This window comes from Diprion similis, chromosome 10 (genome assembly GCF_021155765.1).
Source record: "Diprion similis isolate iyDipSimi1 chromosome 10, iyDipSimi1.1, whole genome shotgun sequence".
NCBI lineage: Eukaryota > Metazoa > Arthropoda > Insecta > Hymenoptera > Diprionidae > Diprion > Diprion similis.
Window position 1 is genome coordinate 17,172,600 of NC_060114.1, and position 11,197 is coordinate 17,183,796.

Genomic DNA, 11,197 nt, shown 5'->3' on the forward strand with positions numbered 1-11,197 from the left:
TTATTATTTTCCGATCTGAATTTTTTCGCCTTCATATCTCGTAGCCTCGATGAGTGATATGAAAAATTATTTATCGGTATTTGATTTTTATTTATTTCTTTCAGATGAGGATTTATATTTATTATTGTTATTTTATTTGATTATTTATTTATGACGAGGAAAAAATTGTTGGCCGTATAAAGTTTGTTCAATTTTCGTTTTAATGAACTTTCGCGAAATCGACGCCGACTTATGATCTTGGAAGAAGAAAAAATTCGTAATTTTCGCTTTTTCTCACTCTCTCACTCTCTCTCTCTCTCTCTCTCTCTCTCTCTCTCTCTCCCCCTCTCTGTATGAACAATATTACAAACTGCAGTATTTTTTGTAGTTAAATATCAACAGTAAAATCCGATACTTGTTTTTTGGCGTAGATACAAGCATACAAATGCATATATAACGAGTGAATTTTATAGGTACTTGGTGTGAATTGTTGAAAGTGAAAAAATTTTTCACATTGTGAAGAATACCTGGTAGACAAATTCATATTCTGATACAGATTAAATATGGCCGCCGTTGACATGTTTGTAGCTTCATTTTAGTTCTAAAATAATTTTCAGCACGTGAAACAAGATCAAAGCAATATATATGTTTAGTTACGGTTATATTTTTGATAAAATTTTATATACTTAAAATCCAAATTGCTAAATTCACTCACCAAGAGAAACATTTACTGCCTATGGTTTACTCGTTATAACGATAATGATCAATTATAACTTATATCCGGGAAAAAAGTATGGAAGTTGTAGAAAAAAAAATGGTTAGAGGTGTAAAATATTCAATGGGAACAGAATTGCATTACTTCTTCATCCTTATCTCCAAGATCCGCGGACGATGTGACCGTTTTCGTTTTATTTTATTAATTAATTAATTAATTAATTTAAGATAAAAATTTCACAAAAAATCACGTTTTTCGCAACATCGACGCTACAAGTTTAAGACGAACGAATAAAAGGTTGCTCGCAAAGTCTGTGGCCAAGAATGTGTCGTAGGTATATCGGTAATAATCACTCGTTGTTACGGACTCGAAGCAATCAGCTCTGTAGGTAAAACTTTGATTTTATACTTATTTGAGTGTGAATGTAAGAATAAATAGATAATTACAGGAAAGACCAGGGCATGGTTGTGAAATCAAGGGGCAAAGTGCAATTTTCCAATTCACTTCTCTTTCCAATGTTTGGGTAAAGTGAAATCGAATCGATATATACTATATGTACAATATTATTATAGAATAACTAAATATAATATTATGATCCACATTGCCCTGGTCTCTCCTACACGCGCTCTAAAAACTTGGAATTCTACTTGTTATGTACTTTATTATTTTCTTCTTTACGAAATTCTATATAATTATATTATCAACATCTAATAATAGACGTATGTGTACATGACTAAACTAACAATAGTCAAAATTATTGTATGTATGTTAACCTACCTATCCACTACCTAGTGCGGTGAAAATCACGACTATTTCCTGGCTATAACTTTTACGCGTATACTTGTAACCCAAATCTAAACTAAATCCTTCAAGTGTTACCCTGACCCTCGGCTTTCAACGGGACACTTATGGTGCCATTTAAAAAACAAATACAAACATTACGAAAAGGAGAAAAAAAATTGTACGCTACTGTAAAAATGCACAGGTTTTTGTCCTGTCATACGATACTAATATTATTATTATTATGAATATTGATAATTTTATTATTATTATTATTATTATTATTATTATTATTACAACATGTAACGATGATTGAGTACATGATATAATATAGTTATATATATACGTATTATAAGTATATATAGAAGGTTTAATTGTGTCCCGGCGATATGGTGATTAACAATAATTAATCATTATTGTTTATACATATTGTTATATATTTGTTCAGTTTTAGGTATGACATTATTATAATAATAATTATTATTATTATTAATATTATCCTTTATTAACTAATGATTATTATTAATTAGAGAAATATTATTGGACATCCATGGTGGAAAAATATTTCTGATTTACGGTGTTCGAATTACGTGAAAGAAATTGGAATATTTTCATAGATAATCAGAGATTATTGGACTTTTCAGCTGTTTTTTTTTTTTTTTTTTTTTTTTTTTTTTTGGCTAATTTACTGAGAAATATTCTGAAAAAGTTTGAGTAACTAGAAAAAATTCTGTGAAAAATCTGATAATTTCTAATTATCTCTGAAAATATTCTGATTTCTTTTGATTAATTGGAAAACCGTGAGTCGGAAATATTTTTTCACTAGGGATAATATTATTAAAATTGTTTTAAAAGAAGAGATATAATTGGCTGGCGATAAACGCTAATTAATAAAAAAAAAAAAAAAACGCGAGTGTAACAGCGGTAAACAGGTGGTATATATATATATTATAAATGGAAATGCAATTGAAAAAGTTGCAGTTTTTATACGTGATAATTTTGTTATGTCAAACGAAATTAATTCATGTGTAACATCTGGTCTGCGTGCAATATACTTGTATATATACTGTACTTATACACGTAAATATGTATATATATATATATTCTATATATATACATATATTTACGGATATGTTTATAACAGAATTATATGTGTATAACAGAATCCGTTCTGTTCGGGAAGAGGTGAAAATCAGATTAAGAATGATTCTTTATTCGAAAGATAGAAAATATAACGATTGCATAAAAATATGTACATTAGGTATACATATTATATCTCGAATACCGATATTTGAAATATTTGAGCGTTGTGATGATTTTAGTTTTTTTTTTTGTTTTTCTCGTTTATTTTAATTAAATGCTAATTTTTTTCCTTAGCATTATTTGATCAGAGATTATTATTGTTGAGATTGTAAATATATAGTTTAAATTTACAAGAAATCGTTGCCTGCAATTTGTCCATATCAAGTTATAATAAGGCTTAGTCGAGTCGATTACAATGCATATAACGGCAGACGTGGCAAAGATAAGATGAAAACGATAGAACACGCCATATTTTTTTTATCGGATTATAGAGGAATATTAGATTCGAGGTTAGGTCTATTACTGACAATGGAAGGCAAATGGCCGCGAAGCTTGTTCAACTGTCCACCTCGCGACTTCAGCTTGCTCGATTTTCCGAGAACTTTGTGAATCGAGAGAAATTTGAAATTCAATCGGATTCTCGGCGCCTGCATGATTAAGAAATAACCATGTTTTTCACTTTCGAATATTCTCTCAACCGTGAATTGCGAATTGAATTTTGCCTTCTCTGTGTCTGAATTACGTCTGCAGTTATGTTTGAATCAGTATCGCTAAGCCTTGAATATATCAATTACATATATGTCAATGATCTTAAAATAGCAATCTTGTTTTCATCAGGCTTATAAAAAAAAAAAAAACTTGGGGCTTTCGGAATTGCTATTGCGTTTTTAGGGCGATTGTGAGTAAATCTTAGATAGTCACTTATATGAGCCAGATTGTCGCCGATTTCGTTTCAACGCGATGTAATTGAACAGGGACAAAAAAGCTTCCTCCGATTCCATAATGTTACGTCGATTGTGCGGAGAGAAATATAAAGCATAATCTAGGCTTGCTTATAAAATTGTGCAATAATATTTTAATATCTTATTAGTAATCGGCTAATCGGAACAGAGGAAACTCTCTGAAGACGTTACGACGTAGGTAATTTTCATATTTAAATTCGAATTGTCGGTATGTGCATTATTATACATAATTATTAATTATATTGTCAACATGATCGAATTATACACGCCGTTGAGCTTGTACATCATTCTGTGGTATATATACGTGCGTATTTATACGTAATATCTCTCTTTTTCTTTTGTTTTTAGGTATACGCATAATTTGATCGCAGGTACCTCTATAGCATATTACCTATTATACTTATTGTACACTGTATAAATCTTAACACGGAAAAATAGCCTGCAACGAATCTCATTTTTTTTCTCGTCCATTACAACATCTCTGCATGGATTTTGACTCTTCCTTGTCCTCTGGGTTATCCTCTATCCGTGTAATTCACTATTCAATATGTACGGCGATGATTATATATGTATATATAACACACACACACATCAATCACGTCAACCGTGTTATGTACTTAAACTATAATTTATCTTTCATCGTTCAAGCTACAATGAGAAAGAAAAATAAAAATAATAAGAAGAACTATATGGTGCGCCATACCCCATGGATTATATATGCATATAACATAGTTAAACAATTTGTTATAGATATATCTGTTTGATATGGTATATTACACGTATTATTCAATGTAGAACAGATATCATCGATCAGAACATCGTAAACAAGACAAAAAATTACGCGAATCGTGAAAAATCAGACGTTTATAAATAAATCGTATTAAATAATCAATATTGAGAAATTTGCCACAATCATTTGAAATCCGATATAAAATTCTCCATTTGGAATAAAAAAAATTTCACAATTAATATGAAATACAAAAAATTTTCGGAAAAAAATATTGCCCGTAATGTTCAATTCGTCCAGGATATTGTAAAGTTTAATTTTTTCATATCTGATTTCATCATTACGTTTGATCAGATAATTATTTATCTCTATTGTAACTTAAAATTTGTTAAATCTATTACGGCATTTATTAATAATATTATTCTTATTACTTTCAAACATTAATAATAGTAGTAATAATAATTATAACAAGAATAACAACAACAATAATAATAATACCGATATTAGTACACTATTATAAGTATATATATAATACCATAATATGAAATAAATTTTAATATTACTATATCATTATTGCATATTCATACACGTATAAATATACCCGAATACATGCAGTACTAGCATAAAGAATTTAAAAAAAATGATATTGGTATAAAAAGTACACATACACAGTAAATACCTATATAATACGTGATATATGTGTACAGATAAGAAAATTTAAGTACTTAGGTATAATACATGATTTTTAAATGTTTTTGGAAACATACGCGAAGAGCGTATATATATGATATATATATTTATGAATAAATAATAATAATAACAATAATAATAACAACAACAACAACAGAAACACTAATAATAATAATAACAACAACAACAACAATAATAATAATAATAATAATAATAATAATAATAATAATAATATGTCACGTAACATTATATCAAGTAATCACATAGATTGTGTTGAGATATTATTATGATGCACAGGGTATAGATGAAATCGTTAATAATAATAATAATAATAATAACAACAACAACAATAGCAACAACAACAAAAACCAATATCTGTTTAATTATTAGATGTTTCTTTCATTAAATTATCGGCCTGAAAATGTTATTAATAATAGTAATAGTAATAATAACAATAATAACAATCATACCAATAATAATAATAATAATGATAAAAATAACTTTAAAGAAATGAATGAATTCTCTAATATTAACAAATTTAAAACAATTCACAACTAATAGATGTATAATTCTTTGCGAGAATCCATACAATAGTAATAATAGTAATAACAATAGTAATACTTCTACTACTACTACTACCACTACTACTACTACTACTACTACTACTACTACTACTACTACTACTACTACTACTACTACTACTACTACTACTACTACTACTACTACTACTACTACTACTACTCCTGCTGCTGATTATATTAATAATAATAACAACAATAACAACAGCAACAATAATTCAACTATCTGAATTAAAATTGAAATATAAATGTTAATGCTAATTATTACGTAAACCTATCGAAGTAATTGACGATGATGCCGATGATAATGAAGTAAATCATGACGATTTATTAATTCGTATTGAATATAATTATACTTAATTGTAAATTATTGGATTAAATAATAACTAAGTATATATATATATATATATATATATATATATATATATATATATACACACACACATATATATATGGATAAAATTGCTGTTGAACGGAGCAAGTAATCATATTAAGTACATATAACGGTTACCTTTCATGTGGTTACATATGTAGCAACGAATTTTGCTGATTTATAAATAACAATTATGTACTAATGACGCAAGAGTTAATTTTTACGAATAAGCCGTAAGAAAGTATTGAAATTCGTCTCTCGTACCACGTGGAAAGTAATCTTATATAAGAGAGCTTGGGCCAGTGGCCTCCAAACATATTTTTTAATCGCTTCGAATCTCTATTGTTCTACGTAATATAATGTGACTATATCTTAATTGTAAACGATAAATATGGATTGAATGAATGATTCAGTATAATTTGTTCGATATCAATTACTACTACTATAATTATTGTTATGATCGTTATTACCATTATCATTATCATTATTAGTACTACTAATATAATGATGATATTAAACCGCGTTTAATTTTCCCCCGTATTCAGAAATTATATCGTAAAGATTGAATATATTAGGATAGTAGGATCATTTCGCACCGCATATGAATACAAAGCTGTCTTCGGCTCGATTTAAATATATGTACTTTATAGAAATGAACATTAATTTAGCAATTAATCAACTAATAGAAAAAAGGCGAACGAGTTCGGAGAGAGCGAATGAGAGAGAATATGCGAGCACGTGTCCTGTGCTAAAAGTTGGGGTCCATAATTATGGAGAAGTTGAAAATGTGACAGAACTTATCTTATTCGTATAATTGACTTGAACAACTTTGACATGCTTTGCGTCTGATTCTTAAAAGCTATTTACTGTACGGTGGATAAGTCTTGATCTCTGAAATTGAGTTTCAACCTTATGTTATACAGATAGACATATTTTCTGTGTTTAAATTTAAACCCGTCATCGCGGTATAAACTAGATGCATGGAAAAATCACAACCCATAATTAATGCGGTATATTTTTCGGGTTATTGAAAATTGTATATAATTACTAATAGCTATCGAAATGCTGATTTTATTCATTATCATTCCAGTGTTCCTTGTTCACAATTTTTTTTTTTTCCTCAAATATTCTTAGTTTCGTTCTCGTTATCATCATCGTTGAAACATATCGTATAAAAAAAAAACGCTTCACATTACAGGAACTGAACTAAAAGATTAATTGGAATACAATTATCGAAGTAATTCTGTTATACTCAAGTTATGATTTTGACAAAATTTTTGTTCCCAAAATTAGAATTAATCAGATGAATGAGTATGCATGACGGATACGGCGCTGAAAGAGAGTCATCAGCCAATCATCTCGAATATATTACATGAATATCAAGGCGCAGAGACGTTAGCTTGTTCAAGCTGTGAGTTATTTATTTTGTTACATGAAGTTAGCAGAGAGTAAAAAACTGATTGAAAAATGCCTCTTTTGTAATTAGATACACCAAGATTGTTTATTATATACTAATTACTAACAATTAGTATCTGCAGGCCAATGTGTTGACATTTCTTTGGAATGTCAAGATTCAAATGCATCGAAGAATGAACCAAGAAAGAAAAAGAGAGAAAAAAAAAACAGGAGACGAACGGAATCTGCAATACCGACGGAGTATCGAAGCCTGTAGATTGATTTGTAACGCCATCTCTGAGGCGGATGGTGAACCGTTTGACCAACGAAAGAAGCGTGTCACCATAAAGTGTAAATTCATTCCCGTTTCTAACAGTGGGATCGTTCCTTTATTGCTAAGTGCAGGAAGCTGTCAAGAGGAAAAATGCCGTTGGAAAATTTGGAAGAAGAGGGTCTGGAGAAGAATCCGAATTTGGAATTGGCCCAGACAAAATTCCTGCTCGGTTTACCGGAGCACAAAGACGAGATAAGCTTGAAAACAAAACTCCTCGATGCCATCAAAGCGGAAAGTAAGACAATGCCATGGTATTATTTTTTCATGCGGGAATTACTGGCTGCAAAAAAAAAAAAAAATAATCATCAATATAACATCTAATCTCATAATTAATCTATCGATCTTTTCTTCTACCTCGAGCGGTTATCGTCAACTCATCGCTAACATAACCTCAAAAGTTTTAAAAAGCAATTCCTAACCCCAATTTTGACAAAGCGTAATCCGATTCTCGCTGCGCTTTTGTTGCAGTCCGTCTCTTTTCGAGCTAATCTAATTCGTCTATTGTGCTATCCTTCACAGATATGGCACCGTTCTACAAAGAAGTTTGTCAGGACCTTAACTGGCCCGTAGACGAGGCGTTGCTAGCAAAGATGCTGGCGACGAATCAGGAACAGTTGAAGGAGCTCGATGCGGCGATCGAAGACGCGGAGCAAAATCTGGGCGAGATGGAAGTGAGAGAAGCGAATTTAAAGAAGTCTGAACATCTGTGCAGAATCGGAGACAAGGACGGAGCGATATCTGCGTTTAGAAAAACTTACGACAAGACCGTATCTCTTGGTCACAGACTCGATATTGTCTTCCACAATATTAGGATCGGCCTTTTCTACATGGACCACGATCTCGTCACACGAAACATAGAGAAGGCCAAGAGGTAAAGATATCTGAATCTCTTTCACTTCTCTTACTCACAGGTTCATTTTTGCCATCTGCACAGCTTGATCGAGGAAGGTGGAGACTGGGACAGGAGGAACAGGCTCAAAGTCTACCAAGGAACCTACTGCATCGCAGTTCGTGACTTCAAGGAAGCTGCCACCTTCTTCCTGGACACAATTAGCACGTTCACTAGCTACGAGCTGATGGACTACAACACGTTTGTCAGATACACGGTCTACTTGAGCATGATAAGTTTACCCCGCAATCAGCTTCGAGACAAAATTATTAAAGGTTCTGAAATTCTTGAGGTTCTCCACACCAATCCCGACACCAAGGACTATCTCTTTTCTTTGTACAATTGCCACTACGCTGATTTCTTCAAAAATTTAGGTAAGTTTCAGAATTTATGTTTTCCGCTAAGAGAAATTAGATCTCTGACGATGATTTGCAGAGCTTTTAATTTTTTAAATTGTTTTTCAGCCCAAGTCGAGGGATTGTTGCGCAGAGATTACCTCGTCTTCCCCCATTACCGTTACTACGTTAGGGAAATGCGTATATTAGCTTACACTCAGCTCCTCGAGTCCTACAGATCGCTCACGCTTCAGTACATGGCCGAAGCCTTCGGGGTTACAGTGGATTACGTCGACCAGTGAGTATTGCTCTTGTTTCTGATGTTAACTCGACTCGCATCGCAAGATCTGCTCAATTGCTTTGCTTGGTATACTTTTTCTGTCATCCAGGGAACTTTCGCGCTTCATAGCCGCAGGACGACTGCATTGTAAGGTTGACCGTGTTGGCGGTGTCGTGGAGACGAATAGACCGGACAGTAAGAATTGGCAATACCAAGCGATGGTCAAGCAAGGAGATTTGCTTTTAAACAGAGTCCAGAAGTTGTCTCGAGTGATAAATATTTAATTGTAACGAATAATAACCGCGGGGGCCCAGGGATCGTCGGTCAAGTTCGTAAACCGAACGCTTTCCTTTGCGTACAAAGTTATGCAGAAGATCAGAATTTAAAACAACGTTCTGTTATCCTCAAACGGAAAATTTGACATCAAGCTCGCGAATCGTGGGCTCGTTTGAAACATGCAATTTGTTGTCACGCTAAGAATGCCGTTAAAAAGTAATCATAAATTTTTATGGTAATTAGGATGTTTCCAGTGTAGACTTTTATCCTTTTTTTCTTCACTCGTGATATTCGTCATCTTAGGAAAGGAAAAATTCAGTATAAATGAAATTTTATTAGCTTCTCACTTTTCCATCAAAAAAAAAAAAAAAAAAAAACACCTGTTTCTAGAGAAATTCCCATATACTTATAATTTTAATATTATTCGCACGAACTTCGTCAATAGGAATAATTATTGTGTTTGAAAAACGAACTCTACAAAAGATAAAAATAAATATGAAATGAGACAAAAGTGCGTAAACGATACTCTTGAACAAAGTGAATAAAACTTACGTAGTCGATAAGCAAAAACTTTGCGAAAATATTTTTCTACAATTTTTGTGTCCCACATTAACGGTTTTGCGAATATTTCTCCGGTAATATAAAGATGAATCCACTAAACATCTTCAATATAGAATTTTTATTTTTATTTCGCCATCAAAGACACGTTGACTTATTGCTTCATATCTGTGCGACTTAGATCGATTGGTCTTATTGGTTCTTTTTTTAAACGATATAATCCGCGTTCCAGTTCCTGTAAAAATTTCCCATACATAAGAACAGGAAATCTTCAAAGGTTACCGAATTTTTTCGTGTCTTGAAAATGACTGAAAATGAAGAAGAATAATCGCGACTCATTCATACAGACGTAACCAGCGAATTAACGATTTCGGCAGGGTTTATTATTCAATGTTGAAAATTCCGTTGCTTACCGTCAATTATATTATAAGTAACCGTAAAGTCTGCTCGTTATAGTCAAGGGTATAATGATTTATCATCTCTAAAAAGTAATATATAGATAGTCGCCTGGGAGAGTATACCGGTAAGTATAATAATTGTCATAAGTCCAACTAAAACTGAATGCCGCGGTTCAGTTTTCTTAAAATATTATCCGATTTCGCAAGGAATCGGACACTTGGCATTCGTTTCTGTCACACTCTAAACGCGCTATTGAGTAACAACAGTGTCTTCAACAAAAATCGTTCCCCAACCAACGAGGACACGGTTACGATAAAAGAACATGTAAATTATCCAGAAGAGGACGGAAAAAAGCCAATCGACCATCAAGGTACGTACAATAACATGCAAAGAGAGAAAAAACTAATTGTAAGCCAAATTTCTACGTTCAGTGCATTAAAAACACTATTTTCCAGGAACCAATCTTTAAAAATTAATTCTGGAAAAAACCTTGGAACGTCTGTTAATAGTTAAGAAAATGATTAATGATAAAATACGGTAGACAACAGTATCTTTACGTATAGGGGAGAAGAGGGAAAAATGGCAGGAATAACAGACTAATTTCAACAGCTCCATTTTTTTTTTCATGTTTGGCCTAAAATACATTTCAAGCGTTATTGACATGTTTTGAAATCCCATTCGATTGTACAGGGGGGCCATTTTGGTCACTAGGGTCTATTTTGCCCGCTTCTTCCCTACACCAAGTAACGTTTGAAAGATTCAATGACCTTGTCTACGTCACGGATGTCAGACGAATACGAGGCCTAGACAGTGACGCTCAGCCCTTGGATGTACTCATTACCGT

The 11,197-nt window shown here is 32.1% G+C and overlaps 1 protein-coding gene across 1 annotated transcript; it reads left to right on the forward strand.

Annotated features, from left to right (window-relative positions):
- The first annotated feature begins 7,605 nt into the window (after positions 1-7,605).
- LOC124411222 (26S proteasome non-ATPase regulatory subunit 6) lies at positions 7,606-9,666 on the forward strand. Its single transcript, XM_046890216.1, has 5 exons — positions 7,606-7,851; positions 8,136-8,487; positions 8,551-8,879; positions 8,970-9,138; positions 9,230-9,666. The coding sequence occupies exons 1-5, from the start codon at positions 7,707-7,709 to the stop codon at positions 9,402-9,404; spliced, it is 1,170 nt and encodes a 389-aa protein (XP_046746172.1). The 5' UTR covers positions 7,606-7,706; the 3' UTR covers positions 9,405-9,666.
- Positions 9,667-11,197: the final 1,531 nt, after the last annotated feature.